Source organism: Vulpes vulpes, chromosome 9 (assembly GCF_048418805.1).
Source record: "Vulpes vulpes isolate BD-2025 chromosome 9, VulVul3, whole genome shotgun sequence".
In the NCBI taxonomy this organism is placed as follows: Eukaryota; Metazoa; Chordata; class Mammalia; order Carnivora; family Canidae; genus Vulpes; species Vulpes vulpes.
Genome location: NC_132788.1, coordinates 20,868,874 through 20,891,072, shown reverse-complemented (window position 1 = coordinate 20,891,072; position 22,199 = coordinate 20,868,874). Strand labels below are relative to the sequence as shown.

At 43.5% G+C, this 22,199-nt stretch overlaps 1 protein-coding gene across 15 annotated transcripts in view; it reads left to right on the top strand.

The window, feature by feature from the left end:
• ADRA1A (adrenoceptor alpha 1A) overlaps positions 1-18,705 on the top strand; it is a 119,873-nt gene extending 101,168 nt beyond the window's left edge. For 2 of the 15 annotated variants that reach the window (XM_072719519.1, XM_026007895.2), the window contains 2 exons: positions 1,899-2,284; positions 6,798-18,705. In XM_072719519.1, coding sequence (XP_072575620.1) covers positions 1,899-2,284; positions 6,798-6,806 — 395 coding nt within the window. In that variant the 3' untranslated portion in view covers positions 6,807-18,705. Of the gene's footprint in view, positions 1-1,898 lie in introns of all 15 variants that reach the window. The other 13 variants (XM_072719516.1, XM_026007893.2, XR_011994167.1 and 10 more) reach the window with 12 other exon arrangements.
• Positions 18,706-22,199: the final 3,494 nt, after the last annotated feature.

The window sequence follows — 22,199 nt, the reverse complement described above, 5'->3', positions numbered from 1 at the left end:
TTGAGAGTCCATAAGGAAACACAGATCCTAAAGTTAGACTGGACGATTTCACATTCCAGCTGTACCATTAATTAATTATCTGCCTGAGTGACCTGAACTGAGTTATTCAACCCCATTAAATCACAGTTTCTTCCTGTCTAAAATAAGGATATTGATAGGAGTCACATAAGTCTTAATGTTACTAATGCTGATTAGATTGCATGTGAAGGGAGCACCTGGGTAGCTCAATGGTTGAGCATCTGCCTTTGGCTCAGGTCATGATCCCGGGGTCCTGGGATCGAGTCCCCATATCAGGCTCCCCATAGGGAGTCTGCTTCTCCCTCCACCTATGTCTCTACCTCTCTGTAAGTCTCATGAATAAATAAATAAAATCTTTTTTAAAATTGTATATAAAGCATTTACTGCAAACAAGGCACTCAATATGAGTAAATTCCATTAAAATTATAGGAAAACATTAAAAGCTTTGGAGCTGAAGAATAATACTTTCTCACATAACAACAATCATCTGTGTTTGTGTGTGTGTGTGTGTGTGTGTGTGTGTGTGCGTGCACGCTTTAGAGGTAGTAAATGCTCCCTTCCACCACTGTACCAGTTCATCTTCCTTGGTTCTAGAATATGTAAGTTCACTTTTCACTTGTCTTTGTCAGATTCCTTGCTGAATTTCAGAACAATGTTTGCCAGAGTGTATCTAAAGCACTCCCAACAGTTTGTCATGACTCTGATGCATCTGTCGAGCAGAGAGAAAAAGAAAGACATGAAATCAAGACCTGGGGCTCATGCAAAAGAAAAAAAAGTTGTGCGGAGGATAAAGAATGCTATGAGTTCTGTATGCCGTTACCCATCACCATGGCAGTGATTATCCCTCACTGTCGGAATCAAGTTCATAACAACCTTTTTAATCACTGTTTTTTAAGTTTGAAAATTGAGTAATTAAATAAGATAATCCCTAAGATCGTTCAGGCTCTAAGATTCCATTGTTTTGTCATTCTGCTCCCAAGAACAATGTGACAGTTACTCTGTAAGATGTCAAGAGATCTGAAATGTGATTCCTCCCATGTAAATTAATGGATAAGACTGGAGAAGATAAAAAAGACGGGAAGGAACATTTTAGACATCAAGACGCAACTTGAGAGGACTGAAAAATGAGCCATGATGGGTCAAGTTCATAGTGAGTCTGGTTAGAGTAAAAGCATTAATGCTAGAAGCTAGCTTACATTGCATACGGTGAAGGATCTTCAGTGTCAAGTGCCTGACAAACATTTGGCAGCCCTTGGCGCATGTTGAGCAGGGGAGTATACTAGACCATCGCAAGGCATCATCAACAATAACCAGCATAATTTCGGCATAATAGAAAATTGCTGGCCAAAAGTTGGCAAAGCCAATATTTTGTGAATTTTGGATTCTCATTAAAAAACACAATTTCCATGTTCAGGAGAGAAGGGATTCATAATAACTTAGGCTGTGTCTATGCAACTCCACATCAAAGAACAAAGGGAATATTTAGGTAACCCTATTTTAATATGGACCATTTTCATGGATTCCAACTTGTTTTTAAACGCAGTCAAAACAACCCACATATGTGGACTCAGCCTAAATTTCATTTTTTCATTGTTTAAAGCTGCATCGTAGCCATCCAGCGATGTTGATGAGAAGTGGTACAAACCCACCCAGTGGGTCTGCTCTCACGTGCTCTTGCACACGAGAACGAGGTGAGAACAGCCGCTGAGGATATGACACATAGGGGCTAACCAGTCAAATGTGAGAAACGCAGATGCATTTGGAATCATATGAAACATTTTAGAGATGTAAAAATACGTGTGTTGGTTTCTTTGCTTGTTTTCCTAGCCAGTTGGCCTGTTGGCTTGCAAATAATATGTACAATCTGTGTTTTCTTCCAGGGTCTTTCTTCCCTGATTTCAAGCCCTCAGAAACAGTTTTTAAAATAGCGTTTTGGCTCGGATACCTAAACAGCTGCATCAACCCCATTATATATCCGTGCTCCAGTCAAGAGTTTAAAAAGGCCTTTCAGAATGTCTTGAGAATCCAGTGTCTCCGCAGAAAGCAGTCTTCTAAACACACCCTGGGCTATACCTTGCACCAGCCCAGCCACGCCCTGGAGGGGCAGCCCAAGGAGCTGGTGCGCATTCCAGTGGGATCAGGAGAGACCTTTTATAAGATCTCCAAGACGGATGGGGTCTGTGAATGGAAAGTTTTCTCTTCAATGCCCCGTGAATCTGCCAGGATTACAGTGTCCAAAGACCAGTCAGCCTGCACCACAGCCCGGGTGAGAAGTAAAAGCTTTTTGCAGGTGTGCTGCTGCATGGGGCCCTCGACCCCCAGCCATGGAGAGAACCACCAAATTCCAACCATTAAGATTCACACCATCTCCCTCAGTGAAAATGGGGAGGAAGTCTAGAGGACAGGAAAGGTCAGAAGGAAGGGGACTGAGGGGGATGAGCTTAGGCACCCATCCCACTTCCTACTTGGAAGGTCAGTTCACTCTTCCTGGAGGACAAGACAGGACTATGAGACTGGGGACCGCCTGGGAATGGGATGGGGGAAGAGACCCGACTCTTGGGCAGTGGGTAGGGCTTGGGGAAGAAGGAGGATGTCACACAACCATCCAGTTCAAAATGATGATAAACAGCATTTCCTTGAGGCTAATGCTCTCTCGGTCATCCTCTGAGGCTGCTTTCCACGTCTGGCCCTTGCAACAAAAAACACCATGGGAAACAGAATGTCATACACAATCCAAAAGACTATAAATATAAGGTTATGATTTCATCATGAATATTTTGAGCACACACTCTAAGTTTGGAGCTATTTCTTGATGGAGTGAGGGGATTTTATTTTCAGGCTAAACTTACTGACAGCCACGTTGGATATTTATGAGGAGAGGGCCCTGAGAGGAAGAGCCTTAAGATGGTGGCCAATATCCAGGCACATTATTTTTAGAGCACGTTCTAAATTCCACCATTTCTGACCATATCGTTTCTTGACTTGGGTGAAACTTGACAGTGAGATTTACCTTTTGCTGCAATTTGAGCAGATACTTCTCCCGATTCCCTAGAGATGAGGGTGAGGGGCACTCGTTATGTGTCTGAACTGGTGGAGGCCCACCCTCTAACCCTCTACGCTTGAGTCTAGACAGTCCGCAAAAAGATGGCTCTTCCTCACGGGAGACCGTAGAGATGAGGGTTGGTTTTTTTCAACTTTACTGCTACAGAAAGAATTCCAGTAAGCAGTTCCAAGATCAAATCAAGGAAGGCTTCTCGTGAAACATATTCAAAGATCAAGGGGGTGGGGTGGGTGCTGATTTCATGCTAAGAGGCTGCAAACTTCCTGCACAGCCTTTTCGATGTGGCCCAGAAAGGGTTTTCTTGGCAAATGGCTTACCTTTTCCAGAACACCATTAAGAAAATCCAGAGCTTATACTATTTTGAGAGGCACAGCTGGACTTCCATTTTTCCTCAGCGGCTTTGCTACTGCATAATGAATGAGGTTCAAGGTCCTGAATGCACATGTAGCATGGTGGAATGAGCCTTATGATCCAGGTATATCCTTCCTGAACTTTGAGAGATACACATGCTTAGCTTGGGAGGATGCTGACTGGTCGCCAGAAAATCGTCTAAAGCAGGAATTTGCAAATAGTTTTCAACAGAAGCCCATTTAATCCCGTTGAAAGATCCAGGAGCCCGTTCACTTCATCTGTTCCCACTTTCTACGGGAACTTGGGGAACATTCTTTCTGTATACCAAATTCTGGTCACCCTGAATAACTCCGCTTATGACTAGAGAGGAAGAGGATTATCATATGTAACGAATTAAAATATTTTTCACTTTCCACAATAAGAGTTTAAAATACGATTTATGGGTTTGGAATAATTGGTGACCAGAATCGCTGATCTGAAACTGCTGGACTGACCATTTTCGTGACCTCTTCCCCCTATTTGAGTAATTTCCTCTAAGAATTTCAAAGTAGGTTGTGGCTCCTGTTGAGCTTTCACAGCCAAGGCAGGGGCTCCTTATCTTTTCTTCTTCCTATGGGGCAAAATGCAAATGTCTTCAAATGCTCTTTGAAGGCTAATATCTTTGCGCACTGCCATGGTTGGGGGGGGGGGGCGGGGGGAGGTTTGCATGTGGATTTGAGGCTGTTGTCGGCCATGCCTGGACGTTGAATGTTTTGCTTTTTCAGCCTTTTCTGGAGAATGTCTTGCTGACCAGACAGGCGCTATGCCTTGTGCTTATAACGTTGATTCTGGCGTTAGATATTGGCTGGATTTTTAGATTCCTCTAGTCTGTCTGCATGTCCCATAACAGCTCTACCAGATGTGGTGTCCTATTATGGATAAAAGCATCAGAGAAGGACTTGACTATGCAAACTTCACTTGTCTTCTGCCTTGATAGGAAAGATACATTTCATTGTTGAGTTTTTTTCAGGATCTGAATATTAAAAACCACTTTGGTCAGGCTCCCCTTTACAGGAAGAGCACGCCCATGAAAAGAATGGTAGTTGTTTTGCTTCCATAAAATATGGCTCCCTTTAAACACAGTTTCCAGACAAATTTAAATTTTAGATTTTAGAAAGCTAAGGATGACCAGAAAACTAGCATCAAAGCCACTTCTAATCAAAACAAACAAGTAGAAAATCTTTTGGTCATCAGATAAAAGCCATGACAATTGTATTCATGTGAAACTGTCCTTAAATAATTATCTGCTACACTCTTCACCAACCCCAGTCCCTCCAGGGAGGCAAACTTTAACATTTATTTCCTTTCCCATAACACAATATTAGGTATAAACACGCCAGTTTTACAAAAAAATTGATAATGTCACCCAAGACTTAGTCGAAGTGGGATAAACAATACTCGAGTTATTTTTTACTCATCCACAAAAATCTCTGTACCTTTGAGCATGCCAAAAACTCTCTAAAATTGTCACAGTTAAACAAATGATTGTCATATTTATACTCACATGTTTACTGCTTCTATTTGGAGTTCGAAGAATTTACCCAGAGTAACAGTGGTCAAAATGTTTTCTCTAATGTGTTATAAAAAGCAGTTGCTTTGAGTCTGTCTAAACATCACAAAAAAAATCTACTTGACATTATGGGATAGGCAAAAATTGAGTTTCTTCTGTGGTTTGAATTGCATGCATTAAGAAAGGCCTTGAGTCTTTCTACTTAAACATTTCCCCAAGCTATGGCAAGCATTTCAAGAAAGCATTTTGCTTGTCACAGTTTTCTTCCGCTTGCCTTACTCCTGTCTCATCCAAGATCGTTCTGCCTGTCATCACTTTGTGTTTGCTAACACTCCAAAATATTAAGGTTTCAGACTCTCACTACTTACCTGGATTTGTCCATCTGTGGTGGACAGTGGTTTGGGGGGTAAATGCATATATTTTTTAAGTCTTCTTTGTTAGCTTCTTTTGTGGGCCAGGCATTGACAGGGCATTACATACCCCATTATCTATAAACCTCATAGCAATCTCACATTTCTATCTCAAAGGGAAAAATCTGATTGTTAGAAGTGATTAAGGACTCACCCTAGGCCAGTGAGGAACCGTGATTCAATCCTGGATCTGCCTAACACTAAAGTCTACACGTTTTTTCCAGTGCCTCTGCCTCCTAAACAGTGGGGGCAGTAAGGGGGGATGTACTCCAGTTTGGATTGGTTATGCTGAGTATATGAAACCATGCAGCATTTTAACATTTTGTTTCTTGGGGATGTGCCTTCCAACTAACCTCTGTACATCTACTGCCAGACTCCAGCCCAGCCAAATCCCCAAAACAGACCATAATCAGAAGGGTTGGGTGCCTACCTTTCAGACTGCACCATTTTTTTTAGGGGATAATGACATGGAAAGTTATTCGGGCCTTGCAAGAAAGATAAATTCTATCAAACTGGGAGCAGGTGAGCATGTAAGAAAATGCAGAAGAGGCCACATTGGCTTAGAATGGCAAAACCCATTTGGGGATATGAAACACGTTGCTTAGGATGTTGGAGTTATTGAGTACCAATCACAGTTAATTGGCACACTTTCAGGAAGTATATCCCTTTTTACAATAAATAAAAACAAATACAACATCACTCTCACCTGTATTCCAACATTGTTTTTTTTTATTTGAGTTGAAGAGAGAGAGAGAAGGAATAAGACATATTTCACCAGGAATTACACAGAGCCCAGAATCCACGTCAAACACGTGGATTTCATGCATGTCCCCGTAGGGGAACAGCTCATAATGCTGATCCCCAGGTGCCCAGAGACATAGGCAGTCTTTGAAAATGAATAACCAGTTGGCAGCCATGGCTGTGGGTTAGCTGGTGTCCACTTGTTCTTGGATTCCCTTTTGCAAATGAAAGCTTTATGCCCTGAGTATCTCAGATTGCCTCAGTGCCTCAAAGTGAACCAACCCATCACCAGACCTTCTGGTCTAGTAAGTCTTGTGGTCACGGCCTAGGAGTGAGAACGTTTTAGGAACTCTTTGCTGGGGCAGGTAATTATTCACTCTTGAATCACAGCTACTTAATCAGAGCTTGACAAACATTCTCATTTGCTTCTGGGGTTGGTTCTGCACAGGTCCTCTTGCCAAAAGAGATGCTGCCTCTGCGTATGAGTACTTGTTGACTTAATTAAGGAAAGAGCTCTGCTCGTCAACAAAGGGAGAAGGGAGCCCAAGCAGATGGAAGGTAAACTCTGCAAGCAAAAATAGGGTGACCAAAAAGAAGGCAATGGTGGCCAGTAGGAAGGCAATAGAGGTGTGCTCACTGTTACTCTGATTTCTTTTTATACTACTAGGACTTTTAATCCTGAAACCACCTGCACACAGCTCCGGTCCAGCCTGGTTGGAACACTGTTGGCACCTGCTCCTTGTCTACATACTGTGCTGGGGAGCAGGGCTGAGCCCAGGCTGCTGAGGGGTCCACCGTCTTCAAAAAGCAATGACAACAGTGGCCTCCTGGCCCTCCAAAGTCCCTGCAAGATGAGCAAGTGGAGATGACCTTGGTGGCTGGGCTGGCAAAAGCAAGTTAGGATTTTGGGAGAGGACACCCAGGCTCTTCCATTGTTCCCATCAGCACTGCCTCATTCATGCCCCCCGCCCCAGACCCAGATGTCGTGGGGGCACAGGATGGAGCTTATCTGCTCTGTGCAGGAAAATATCATTTCTTCTTTGCTACCACAACACGGATTCCTGAGTTTCCTACCTAAAAGGAAGGTTATGATGGTGGGCAGGGGGCAGTGTTGAGAAGGAAGAAGAAGACTTAACCCTGGACATCGTTCAAAGCAATATGCTTGGTTTAGTAACACTTTGCTGCAACTGATAAGCAAGGAACTGCCCTGAAGCTGGTTGCTTCTTCATTTCCGAAGACAAACTGATTGTCTTTCCTTTCCATGTGGCTCAGGAGTCGTTACATCACTTTCCCTCTATATTGCAGTCAACATGGCCACGTCATAAGCTGGAAATGATTAGAGCTAAACTATGAGAAATACAGACTTAATTAGGTGAAAAAAATCTACAAGCAAATTCACACTGCATTTGTAGAAAACAATAATGAAGGCACCTGTCTATTAAGAAGCCTGAGTATGAAAAAAATAAAATAAAATAAGCCTGAGTACAGGAGGTGCCTTCAGATGCAATAGAAAAGAAGTTAAGAAGTCCCAACATAAGCTTGTATGTCTTCCCATTTATGTAACGCTGTGTACTTATCCAAGTAATTTCGCCTATCTCAAGTCATCTCTGTGAGGGACAAAGAGAAGGAAGGGTGTATTATCAATACTTAACATATGAAGAAACACGGAGACATAGAAACTTAAGGATAATGCTTTGAATAGCCCCAAATCCAGCCTCTGACTCTGTTTTCCATGATACCCTCGGTATCCCCAGGGTCCTCTGTGTTTCCTGAGACCATGAATTTCCTATGTCACTCGTTCATCTCTGATCCATATTTTCAGTTCCATTGGCACCTTCTCTCCTATTCTGTCCCTGCCAGCGGCTGGGCAATACAAGATTGTTCTGAGTGCATATTTGTCTATGCTTTTCTCATTGGCTAAAGGACAAACAGATGTGATTCTGTTCTTTCTCCCTAGATAGGCAGCACCAGAGCTAAGGAAGTAATCGGGGCAGGGGATTCTTGGTTTGCTCAACAGGGTGACAAGCAGGGCAAAGCCAGCAGTGATTAACACCTTAAGAACCTCAGGAATGCAAAGGTCGCAGAAGAAGTTTCTAGAAGCTCCTCTTCCAGTGAGCCTGAGGGTTGTTGTTACATCCTTTTGTCATTGTCAGCAAGCTGCTCGCTTCCTTTCCTGCACCAGGCACTGCATTTGGCACCAAAAAAAACAAAAAAATCCCAAGAGGCGCAGACAGTCCCCAGCTTATGAGCTGGGTGTGTTCCAAGTTCATCTGTTGCAAGTCAAGAACAAATTTTTCCAAGAATCATTGTTACAGATGGGGGAGGAGAAGGGTGTTCCCAGACCAAGTAAAAAAATAAAATCTATTTAATGTACACCTGGGGTTGGCAAACATTTTCTGTAAATAGCTAGATAGTAAATATTTGAGGCATTGTGTGCCATACACTCTTTGTTGCATCTTCTTTTTTGTTTTTTGCTTTTTGGGGGAACAACCCTACAAAACAAAAAACAAAGAAGAAAAAAAAAAGAAAAAAAAAACAGCCATGAGCCAGATTTAGCCCATTAGTCCTAATCTGCCATCCTTAATCTATGCTATCTCTAACTTATGGTATAGGAACAATAATAATGCTAAGCAGTGGATTTCAGTGTTCAACTTACAAGCATCTTTTTTTTTTAATATACCATTGATATATCTCTACCTGACCACATTAATATTTCCAACCTGCATGATTTTTTAGATGAAGTGACAAGTTCATACATGGGAGGAGGAGGAGGCTGCTCTGTGTAACCCATTCACCCAAAATACATACTCTAGCACGTCATTGTAACTTTCTACCCAGGCATTGGGACAAGAGGGAAACACCCACCACCCCTGCCTACTGTTAGGTTCTGAAGAACGGGTAGGCAGCAGAAGTCCAGGGCATCCATGGGGTGGAGACAGGGTCTTTCAGCTTTTCACCCCACTGACAAAATCTCCCAGCATAACCCAGCTGACTCTGCAAGTAGCAACAACCAGTGGGTGCCATTTGCCCACAGCTGATGTGAAATCCCTCCCGGAGCACTGGAGCCTCTTGAAGTGGCGGTCCCAAGAGGCCTTTGGGGGCCATACCTGGCTCCTTGGGAAGGACTTCTGACTATGGCACCCTGTGCCAGGAAATCTGAGGGTCCACCCTGGGGATCACCAAGAAACAGGGTAACAGAAAGAGATGTTGGAGGGGAGGAACATCTTCCAAAGACAAAAATTCACTTCGAGAGGGACTTCTTCTCTTCTTCATCCTTTTTCTTCTTCTTTCCCTGTTTTTCATTTCAGTTTAAGCCTGAAATCACCTTACTAGACTAAAAATGACATTGCCATGGAGAAACATTCAGCCATCCCCTGCAACGATGAAGCCATGACTCTCGAAGCATGCCTGTCCCTGTCCTCTCGGGCAGTGAGGGGAGACAGACGCTGTCAGTTGGAAACAAGGGGTGCCCTTCTGGTGGCCTAGGACAAGGTCCACAGTGTTGAGACCTGAGACTCTGTGACAGGGCCAGGGCCAGGGCGAGGGGGTAGAACATGGGATGGCAGCAGGTGCAGAACTGATGAACCTGCAGATATTGATAATGACATCAGTAATATAAGAAATAATGGAACACTATCAAAAATATTGGTACTAACAGCAGTGCCTCGATTGGGCCCAGAAAGGAAGGCCTGGGCTGGTGCTCTGTGGCAGCTACCCTTCCTCTCTGTGTCCCCTTCAACTTTGATCCTGTCCCTCCGTCCTTCCCAGTCTCCTTTCCTTGTCCCTGCCTCTCTCTCCGTGATTCACCCTCTACTTTTTTCAGACTGACAAGCAACAAATGATGGGGTAGGTCACCCTGGCCTCAGAGGGTGCCTGTTCCCATGGATACCCTGCTCTGTGCATTGCCCTGGGTGGCAAAGGGGGCTTCCCGCAGCTCCTCTGTCCCCTCCCCAAGTCAGGCCTGAGACTGCAAGCTGGTGTCCCTGTAGCCTCGGGGAGCCCTGGGCAGGAGATGGGCGCCCCCGTGAGGACTTGTACCTGTGCCCCCATGACTCTCTTTCTGCACTTGTCAGTTCCACTTGAAGGCAGGTGCAGACACAACGTGCTGCTGGTCAAGTGTGGTTTCCTGTTATTTCCATGCCCACCCATGGGTGAGCACCTCTTTTACCAGTCGCCACCTCTCGCTCTGACATTTTGGAAGTCTTTACTGAGCCCTACGATGTCACCTTCTCATTCTCTTCTGCATTGTTTGTCTCTAGCCTCTGTGTGCCTTTACCTTTCATTCTCCCTCTTAGGCCCTAGTGCCTTCAAGACGTGATTAATCCCAAAGCAAACCTGGTTTCAGGTTAGCATTAAGCAATGATTGCTCCCTCAGAAGGCATACCCTAAGCAAAACTGAACAGAACTCAACCAGGTGACAGGTGCTCCTTCTTGGCTGGTGCTCCCATCTGTCCCCGTCCCTGCCAGCTCCTCTGCCACTGGAACTTGTTCATGGACTCTCTCTATTCTCTCATCATAACTCTGTGCCAGGAACCTCTCTCCTCTATGAAGAGGGTCCTCTCCTGTTTTTGCTGACACAGCTCCATGCTTGTGTAACCCCCCTGTGGTAGTCTGCTGGGGCGTCATAGCAAAGTACCCCGGACTGGAGGCTTCAACACAGATGTTTATTCTCTCAAAGTTCTGGAGTTTGGACATCTGAGATCGAGGGTCTGCAAGGTTGTCTCTTCTGAGGCCTCTCTCCTCGGCTTGTGGCTGGCCGCCTTCTCCCAGTGCCCGCACATCACCTTCCCTCTCCCCTCTTCCCTCTTTTTCTAAGGACACAGCCTGATTGGATCAGGGCCCACCCCAATGACCTCATTTAACCTTAACCGCCTCTTTAAAGAAACTTTCTCCAAATGCAGTCTCATCTGAAGTCCTTGGGGATTAGGAATTCAACATATAAAATTGGGGTTGGGGAGGGACAATTTACCTCATAAACCATTCTCCCCATTCTCTCCTTTCTGCCTATAAAATCTTATCCACAATTCTCTCCCCAAAATCAAAAGTTCAGATTCAGCCCTTCCTGACTATCTTCTCCAAGATCCTACAGTATTTGTCTCTAAACTGTGTTCGATAGTTAATTGTGCGCTCTATTTTTTATCTTTCTGTTGCTTTTTTAAAAATCTATATTTTTTTCACTTTAAAAGTACTTTGTGCCCATACAAGTTCTGTCTTTCAACCAGATTAAAACTCCTGGAGAGAGGGAGCTGTCATGACACTTCGGATGCCCAGAACTGTCCTCAGCCCCCGAGGGATCCTAGCTAAGGATCCTTGCTCCTGCTGAGCAAAAAGAGACAAGGGACCAGAGCCAAGTGCTAGTTATAGGCAGGGGCTGGGAGACCAGGTCCACAGGGCATTTGGAAATATCAGATGCCCCACCAGGAAGGCTCAAGTAGTAATAGGACTTCTGAAAATTTATAGTGGGATTCTAATCAGAGTGCAGAGCACAGCCATGGGGAATCCCAGGTTAGCTGCTATCTTGAGTCAGGCAAGCACTGAATCCCGGAGACCTCTGCATCCAGGAAAGCAGACCACTGTCTATGAATGGGAGAGCCCCTAGCCCCTGAAAGCAAGGTGAGATGCGGTAAAATCCAGTGAAGAATCAACAGCAGAACCCAGTGCCAGGAAATGGGTCACAGAGGAGCACGCCATAGGCTGTGATCACCTCGGGGCCCCAATCCCAGAGATGGGGGACCTAACGCCATTTCAGTCGTGTCTGCCCTATGTCAATAGCAGCATGGAAAATGGGTGCTAATGAGCCTTCAGGTAGCTTCTCCTCCACCATGTCTCACAACCTAGAAAGAATAAAGGAAAGGAAGCGACACTTAACTTGATTGGATATGAGTGGGAAACAGCCATTCCCTGCTCAAAGGCATTTTAATTCTGATCCTCTTGAGACCACCTCCCACTAGTCCTGCCCCAGCCCTCAGAGCCTCTAGTTTAGGGTCTTAGCCATGGCGGTTCCCGCCTGTCGAGTGCTGCTGTCCATACCACGTGGCTTTAGAGTGTCTTGGCCTGGTCACCTTGCTTCTCTTGAGAAATTCAATCCCATTTCTGTTTCATCAACCCCACCTAAGCCTTTTATAGTAGACAAATTGATTGCTGGCATAGTACTTCCCTGGCAGCCATGGAATGATATCTTCTCTCCTGCCTGGTTCCTGCTGAGAAGCAAAGAACATTTACCCTCATTTGGAAGGATCAGGACTGCTCTAACTGCATAGCATCTCCCGTCATGCTTTCTGGGCAAGGAACAATGCCACTTTGGTTTCCCGTGCCCCTGCCCCCTCCCTGGGGCACTTCTCAAATTGGAAGGGTTTCTGGGCCTGCAATATCCATCACAATGGAACAGCCTTGATGGCTAAAACTTTGTGCTTCACCAGTTATAATCCCATCTAGAAATTACAGGAGGAAAAATCACGTGAAAAGCCAGGGCCTACCAGAGTAGTAAGTGTATTTAAGCCAAAACCATCCAATAACAGATTTGATTGAGTGTAGCAGTGGCTTATTGATTTATCCACTAAAAAAAGAAGAAGAAGAAAGAAGAAAAAAGAAGAAGAAGAAGAAGAAGAAGAAGAAGAAGAAGAAGAAGAAGAAGAAGAGAGAAAAAAACTTGTTTTTCTTCCCCAGTCTGGTCTCCATTCCTTTTGCTAAACCCAGCTTTATCTTCATAATGAAAAGGTTTCAGCTCTGCAGCTTGGCTAATTGAAGTCTCAAAGGTTGGAAAGCCTCTGGCTCATTAATCAAAAGCTGGGGAGCAGCAGGATGAATGCTCTGCAGTCCGCAGCACCTCCCCCACCCAGCCCATGTGTCCTGGCAGAGATGACAGTCCTTGTAGAGGGCAGGGAAAGAGGGAGCTTTGATGAATAGGTAGGTGGATGGGCAGCTTTAATCAAAAATAAAGGGTGCCCAAATGCAATCTGACAAGAAGGCTATTAAAAAAGTAAAGTGATAAAAAAAAAAAAAAAAAGTAAAGTGATGAAACCTTTTTAAGAGCAAACCAAAGGCTGCCTGAGTGGCTCAGTGGTTGAGTGTCTGCCTTTGGACCAGGTCGTGATCCCAGGGTCGCAGAATCAAGTCCCGCATCAGACTCCTCACGGAGAGCCTGCTTCTCCCTCTGCCTATGTCTCTGCCTCTCTCTCTGTGTGTCTCTCGTGAATAAATAAATAAAATCTTAAAAAGAAAAAAAGAGCAAAACAAGCAAGTATTACAAATGTTTAAATAATTATTAGCTTTCTACATACTCTCTTAAGGGAGTTGAACATTGTCTAGGGGCTAATTGGATTAAAAAGGGGGGGGGTCCCACACTTGCTTCTGTCTCCATCTACAGGAGCTCACTTCACCCTCTGCCTTCCTATCCTGAACATCACATGCCACCCTGATAGCTAAGCTTCAGCACACACTCACTGACATTCTGCAACAGAAAATTTGCTTCAGCTTTTAAAGCCTGAATCAAAACACATGCTTTCTTCATCAAATGCAGAGGGAAGAAAATAGCTCCTTTTGTCTCTAGGGTATAACAAGTCACAGGCAGCCCACTTTCCAGTAACACCACACCTACTTAACCCAATATTGCAGACAAGGAAATGAGTGCGCTCCGTATGATGCACTGTGATGAGGTATAAAGTTTAAGTAGGAGAAAATACGTTTAGAGCATCTACTATGTGCCAAGTCCTTTGCACATTTGGATATGGTAAAATGTAAGATTATTTTTTAATTTATTTATTTGGAAAAGAGAGAGAAAGAGAGTACATGAGCAGGAAGAGGGGCAGAGGGAAAGGGAAAGAGAATCCCACACAAGCTCCACACCCAGCAAAGAGACTGTTGTGGGGCTCAATCTCCCAACTGTGAGATCATGACCTGAGCAGAAATCAAGAGATGCTCAAACGCCTGGGCCATCCAGCTCCCCTAAAATGTAAGACTTTACAGTCACCTTACGAAAGAAGCGTTTTCACAGAGAACCAGTACAGTGATATGGGTGTGAGAAGAAGGAAAGTAAGGCAGTAAGGAAAAGGACAAAGACTGGAAAGAGTTGAGCCTTCCAGGACCTCTTCCTGTGCTTAATTCACTTGTCCTGGCCATTGGCTTGGCCTGACCTTACCTCTTCCACCGAGAACCGGTCATCAGAGGAGAACTAGCAGGATCTTATCAGTAGGCTTGTGGGAAGAGCCATGGACTGGGAGCCACAAGGCCTGGGCTGAATTCCAGGCCCCATCTTATTACCTAAGACATCCTGAACAAGTCATTTGACCTCTTTTGACTGCATTTTCCTCCACTGTGAAATGAGGTAAGCAGATAAACTGGCACACATAAAAATGCCTCATGGGCTGATACAGTGCACAGAATCATAGTAGACCCCCCCCCCCAATAAATACTAGCACTCTCTCTCTGTCTTCATTTCCCCTCCCAAATGCTATATAAATACAACTTTATTATAACACCTTTAAGGTATCTTAAAGCACTGAGAACTCCACAAGCAGGAAAAGATGGAATTAAGTCTTTCACTTTGCTTTCCATAAATCCCAGTTCAGGTTGATCTGTGTCCAGAAGTGGGTCGTTACCAGTTCAAGACACTAATTAGTCTTTCATGAGACAATCACAAGAGGTGTGGTACCATTGCTTGGCTATCATTCCTAAGTTTAGAATGCAGGCACCAAATTCCAAGTTTCTGTTATCGACACCCCCACTGCCTACCACAACTATGTTATTTTCTTTGGATTAGAAATACCCTCACCAGAACATTCTGCTTTAATTTTTAAAAATCAGACTCACTGAACTACTTTGAAGCTTTTCACCGAGTTCTCAGATTATAGGCAGCCCAGAACAAGAGTACCTGTCTGAGGGCCAACGGTTGTAATCTCTTTCAAATTAACTACTTACTTGGCAGTAGGAAGTATTTTGTTATGATGGTTGTTCTATGGAAGACACTGTGTAGCATGCAGTCATTATATAAAAGATGTGTGTGTGTGTTTATGGAAATGATGCTATGAGAAAGAGAAATGATTTTGGCCGCTGGAAGGCAGTAGAAAATTTGAAGCAAGGTTTGGGTTTAAAACCATCTAAAGAAATAGGGCACCACCTGCCCTGGGTTACTGTCAGAAGTGTTTAGAAGATAAAACAGCAAATTCCCAGTCATGACCCATAGGCAGTTTTTATTTCAGTCAGAACTGAACCCCACATCATGGAAACATCAACTCAGTCTCAGCTCTAATTTCAGGTTGTCAGTGAGAGCCTTGGTACTTCTATGGAGCCTCTTAAATGATCTCCAGGCCCCTTCCACGCAGGTGGCTTGACAGGAAAATCCATACTGCAAGCTCCACTCCCCACGGCTCAGTCTGTGTGGGGCAGGCAGCCATACTCAGAGGCTGTGCTTAACAGGGACCTGCCACCATCTCCCTGCCAAATGGTTTCTCATAACTCGGAATCTCAAACTTGTTTTACATGGAAGGGGAAAGTCACTTTCGGGGATAAAGTTCTTGGCCCAACTCTGCTTTGTGTAAACACGGTCTATGGCTATTTTGGTCTTCTGGGTTTTGGGAAGCCGAGTTATGGGCAAGGGTGAATGGGTTGGTGTTGGCCCACATTAAAAAGTTTTTTCATTCTTTCAGTGCTAGGGGAAGGAAAACTGAGAACATCACCTCAGAGGGACCAGAACGGAACTGCATTAACCAACAGGGAAATAAATATGGGCCTCCATTTAAAAAGAACCAGCTCTACCAAAGTATGAACTTGTGAAAACGGATATGTTGAGTTTGTAGTAAGAATTCTTACTCTACACACTACAAACGGGTACAATCTTAGTCATGTTGATACATGATGCTTGGTACATTAAAAGTATTTTTTTTTAATTTTTATTTATTTATTTAGGATAGTCACAGAGAGAGAGAGAGAGAGAGAGAGAGAGAGAGGCAGAGACAAAGGCAGAGGGAGAAGCAGGCTCCATGCACCGGGAGCCCGATGTGGGATTCGATCCTGGGTCTCCAGGATCGCGCCCTGGGCCAAAGGCAGGCGCCAAACCGCTGCGCCACCCAGGGATCCCGGTACATTAAAAGTATTAACATAATTCATTAAAGGTCAATGTGCCTTTTTTGTGAGGGAACATGTACTCATTACATGAAGCCAACTTCATGTCCATTAGTGCTGTCCTCACGGCCCAATGAAGTAGGTGCCCAGCCCAGGTCCCTTTCCTGCTACCCATTGTCTTTTGAATCCAACTCTGAAAACTGTTAAGTCTTACCTGCCACATGGATTTACTTTTTTATCAAACATTCATCTAAGACACGAGTCTAACATATTACCTTTGTCAGTGCTGGGACAATAGTGATTTAAGGAGTGACTGTGGATATAAAGACAGAAAGACACATTTAGGGGGAAAATAGTGCAATTTTTGCTCAGGACGACTTCCCCTGTTGCATTCTTAAACATTAAACACTAAAGTTCTCTTCATGTCCCTCAAATTCTAGCACCTCCATAAAAGCTGAGGAAGCCATGCTGCATGACCAAATCACCTTTTTCCAAGGGAAGCTGTCATTGCACACAGCAGTCTTTTGCTCCTCTGTCCTTTCTGTAATATTCAAGGAGAGCTCCAGACAGTGGAGGAAACAAGGGTGGACACATGGTCCTTATCCTCAAGGTCTATGGAGAGGACAGGAAAGTCAAAAATTATAGTAAAATGTGGTAAAGCTCTGTGGCACAAGAATTCACACAGAACCAAAAGAGTTTAGTGTAAGGCACCCAAGCCACCCTTGGAGTTAGGCTTTTCAAAAAGGTGACTTCTAATTTGGATCCTGGAGGACAAAATGGAGTGGGAAACAGAAGGAGTTGTTCCAAGCAAATAAGGACTGAACCCATGCAAAGGCCCAGGGGCTGGTGAACCTCACACATGTGCTGGGATTGCCTCTCCCTCCAGGTTGACAGGTCACATGGAAATCAGCTTTCCATTTCATGGCAGCCAGTTGGCTCTACAAACCTCATACCTCAAGTCCCAGGCAGGAAAATCATGCCTGATTCTTCCTACTTTGTTTAAGCCAAGGATGAAACAAGGAAGAACCCGTAAATTATGAGCCAGGGGATTTCCTGCTAGAGCTCCTATGTTAGGCTTGACTGAATATTGAAAGGCCTTGGTTTCTCAGTTGTCTGATTCTCTTTGTTTTCAAGGCTTAGCACACAGCATTACAGTGGGATGGCTAAACAGAAAAAAAAAAGTCTATTTCTCATTGTGCAAATAAACATTTGTTGAACATGAAGTGGCTAATCCATAAGAATAACCCAATGCTTAGGAAGTCTTTGCAAGTAAATCTTACATGATGCAATTCAGTGTTTTTTAAAATTGAAGAATTGTTTTTAGCACAAAAATGTCATATAATATTTTAAAAAGGAGTTTTCCCCACCACGCAAAAATGCAGAATATAAATCACTAGAATCGCTAGAGTCCCTCGAGGCTACTTTCACATCATCCATCATTGGAAGGTGGGTATCAGGACACTGCTATAGTAGCAAAGGGTAACTGGCAGATTTTGCAAATCCAACGCAGCAGATGTGGTGGGAGCAACTGAAATAAAATGAGACCTGAGTGTAGCTGCACTGCTACAATCAATTAGCAGTTGGGAAGGACTTGACTCGCTGGAACTAAGGAAAATAATTCTGGAAGTTCATTTTGTCTGTGAAATTAAAACTATATTTTAGTAAATAAAGCTGATGCCATTTAAACATGAACCTCGTGACATTTCCTGGCTTACTGCAGCTTTTCTGCTTGTCTACTCATTAGATCTGTTCAAAATACAAACATGGCATTTCCACTTTGCCAGAGAAGCAAATGTGGGCTGACTGGCTGATTTTAGCTGCTATGATTTTCCTGTAGCCCTTGCAATTGTCACGGTGAATAAGATCCCTGCAGGGACATTTTCTAACTATGCAGTGTTTGTGGACTACGCCATCTTCTCCAGGTTTTAGTATTTGGTTGATTGAGTTGATATCATGACCTTGCCCTCCGTGGAACAAACAAAATTCATCTGAGCCTTGCTGAGTTTGGTATGTGATCTATGCTGTAAAAGAGAATTGTCTCCCAAGTCAGACTAAGTTGTTCATGTATGTGAGTCATTATACTTGAACTTGCTGCAGCATTTTGTATTTATGCATATATATGACACCCAGGCTGACTGCAAAGGCTTCTGAAGCATCTAATTCCTTTTAAATCGATTCAGTATCTTTGAAATGTGCTGGTTATGTGTTCCTGAATTTTCTACATGCCCATTTTTACAGGTTCATTTGTTTTATGATGTGATGTGGTGAATAATCACATCGGTTATTTTTTTTGAAGGAAACAAATGTACATATTCCTAAGCAGATGAATAAATTATTGAAAAGATATACTTTATGAATCATACAGTTCACTGTTTAAAAGGAGTTTATTTTATTTGTTTAATAAAGTGACTGTTCAGATTATAAGCATTTATATTGTCCTTCTAAATATGGATGCCATAATATTTAAGCGTTGTTGAATATTGATGTATGTTCCCTAATAAAATATTTTAAACCTCTTTTAGACACACAGCGCCCTGGTTCTTTGATCATAATGTATCGTTACCATGTCGGTTGAGAAGTGGAGTGGGCAGCTCAGAGAAGGAGAGTTGGGTTTTGACCAGCAAAGAGCATAGATGTAAAATATGCTGGTTGGCAGCATTCAAGCACAGGTAAGAGCCAAAATCCAACAGCATCATCCAGATTAGAGGGGGGGAAATGTAGTAGTGGAATCAGGCATAGGAGAACAATGAATGTCTTTAAGGCTTGGGTGTATTAAGTGACCCAAAGCCAAGGCAATAGGTTAGGGGGGCTAGTGGTCAGAGAAGGTCATGGGCAACATGATTGATTTTACGGGAGTTCGTCAGTGGAGATTCTCATTTGACCACGTTCTCAGAACCTGCAAGGCTCAGGATTACCCTCTAAGCCCCATTCCCTCAAGGTAGCATGATGGCATCACTGGGGACAAGAACACTGGGGTCGGATTGTCACAGGCTTCAAATTCCTTCAGCCACTTGCCACTTATATGATCTCAAGCCAGTTATTCAACCCTTCTGTATCTTAGTTTTCTCTTCTCAAAGATGGAGTTGATTATTATACATCACTCAGATTACTGCTAGAATAATAAAATAAAACACTGTCTGTAAAATGTTTTGAAAAATCCCTGACGTCTAGTTGGTACCCAGCAATTTTCAGTGTGACTGCCCACAAAGATGACCACTGCTCTCCTGGTGATGAAGGGTCATTATATTTTTTACCCAAAACCCTTAGCGTCTAAGTCAAATGATAGTGTCACATCTCCTATACTGATTTGGGTTTTGCCAAATGGTGTTATGTCCTGAAGATGTTCTGTTGGTCACATTTCAGTTGTCATGATGGCTCAGTTGTCATGATGGTGGCCCTGGGCCTCCCCTCCACCCCCAGAGGTTGGGCAGTGGAGGGCAGATACAGGATGGAAGAGCATCCGGCTCTTCCGGATGAAAGTTTGCAGTTGCTCAGGCTTTATTTTCCCAGAGCTTGGAAGTGGCATAACTAGTTTGTGGACTAGCATTACTGGGTTATCCTGATGACTTCTCTTTTCAACTAATTTAGCTTTTGCCCCAGGATCTAAACTATGGAAGACAGAAACAAAGGAGACATGATCAGTTCTGCCACTGATTATAATTTATGGTACTATTATCAATAATTTGACATGAAAACATGCATCTTTGTCAAAATGCTTTGGAAACACATTGTCCGGGTTTGAATCCTAACCAGTGATGTGTCAGTAAAAGTTTAGCAACCATATGTCAGAGGAAAACACATTTTTTAAAAAAGCATACCATGTGGTGTATTTGCCAATTTCTGTGATATAAATTCTCCTACATTGACAGATATTAAGTGGCCAACATGACATCATAGAACATATCTTGAGGAACAGATTGGACACGGTTGCCCCTTTGGAGTCTGTACAGTCACCTTCAGCACACCACAGGTCCCATCTGTGCCCCTTACTTGTGTGTGGCCTAAGCCCATCTGTGTGTATAATGGTCACACTTTCTCATCAGACTGACACATGTAAAGAATTTCTGTGCTTACCGCATAGAACCACTTTGTACAGGCACAAAGCAGAAACCATCTCCCAGGAGCAGAAGTGTTCATCCTTACTCAATTCCTAGTGCAGCCACTCCTCTGGAATATGTGTGGTAGTACTGTGATCCTTTTTTTTTTTTTTTTGATATTATATTACGTTGACTCCCTACCACCACTCCACTTCCACTGAGTTTGTTAGTCTGTGTTCTAGACTGCAAAGTTTCTTACTGAAATTCTGTTCTTTGGCATTTTTACATTAACCATTTAATGATCCTGTGAACCAGTTCCCTCAAAGAGCCTCTTAATGCCAAATCATTCTGCGAGCCAGTTATTATTATCTCTCCTGTTTATAAATGCAAATTGCCTCCAACAGAGTTTGTGAAAAATAATTATTCTGTCGTAGGTGGACAGAAAAACTACTCTCTCTGTGCCCACTCTTCACTCCGTTATTATGTTCTGATCCACATCCTCTTTTCAAAAATAATATATGTACACGACAAAGTAAATAATTAACTCACTGCAGCATCAAGGGGTTGGGATGAGTTTGGGGCTCCTGAATGCTACCATAGGGCATTCTGCAGTTCTTTCTGCAAGAACTATGCATAGAAAGACAAGAACCAAAGTAGAATTTATTCATCGCCTAGAGCTCTGTTCCCACCTATGGTGTCTTTCTTTTTTTTTTTTTTTTTTTAAGATTTTATTTATTGATTCATGAGAGACACACACAGAGAGAGAGAGAGAGAGAGAGAGAGGCAGAGACACAGGCAGAGGGAGAAGCAGGCTCCATGCAGGGAGCCCAATGCGGACTCGATCCCGGGTCTCCAGGATCACGCCCTGAGCCGAAGCTCAACCGCTGAGCCACCCAGGTGTCCTCCACCTACGCTTTCTTAAACCAACTTGCTTGAGTCTAAAATGCCCAAGGGGGGGGATCCCTGGGTGGCGCAGCGGTTTGGCGCCTGCCTTTGGCCCAGAGCGCGATCCTGGAGACCCGGGATCGAATCCCACATCGGGCTCCCAGTGCATGGAGCCTGCTTCTCCCTCCGCCTGTGCCTCTGCCTCTCTCTCTCTCTCTCTCTGTGACTATCATAAATAAATTTAAAAAAAAAATTAAAAAAAAATTAAAATGTCCAAGGGCACCTGGGGACTCAGTTGAGCTTCCGACTCTTGATCTCCGCTTAGGTCTTGATCTCAGGGTCATGAGTTCAAGACCCACATTGAGCTCCACATTAAGCATGGAACCTACTTTAAAAATAAATAAATAGCTGAGTGAAGTAAGTCAATCAGAGAAGGACAGTGTATGTTCTCATTCATTTGGGGAATATAAATAATAGTGAAAGGGAATATAAGAGAAGGGAGAAAAATGTGTGGGAAATATCAAGAAGGGAGACAGAACATAAAGACTCCTAACTCTGGGAAACGAACTAGGGGTGGTGGAAGGGGAGGGGGGGTAGGGGTGAATGGGTGAGGGGCACTGAGGGGGACACTTGATGGGATGAGCACTGGGTGTTATTCTGTATGTTGGTAAATTGAACACCAATAAAAAATAAATTTATTAATAAATAAATAAATAAATAAATAAATAAATAAATAATAATAAAGAAAGAAAGAAAGAAAGAGAAAGAAAGAAAAAAGAAGAAAAAGAGGAAGCAGAAGTGTCCAGATTTTAAGAACAAACTCCAATGTCCACTCCATTCAGCCCCATGAACAAGGCACTGGTAAGAAAGCTGAAATTGGGGGAATCCCTGAGTGGCTCAGTGGTTTAGGGTCTGCCTTTGGCCTGGGACATGATCCTGGAGTCCTGGGATCGACTTCCCATATCGGGCTTTCTGTGTGGAACCTGCTTCTCCCTCTGCTTGTCTCTCTCTCTCTCCCTCTCTCTCTCTCTCATGAATAAATAAAATATTTTTTTTAAAAAAGCTGAAATTGAAAGTATAATTATGGC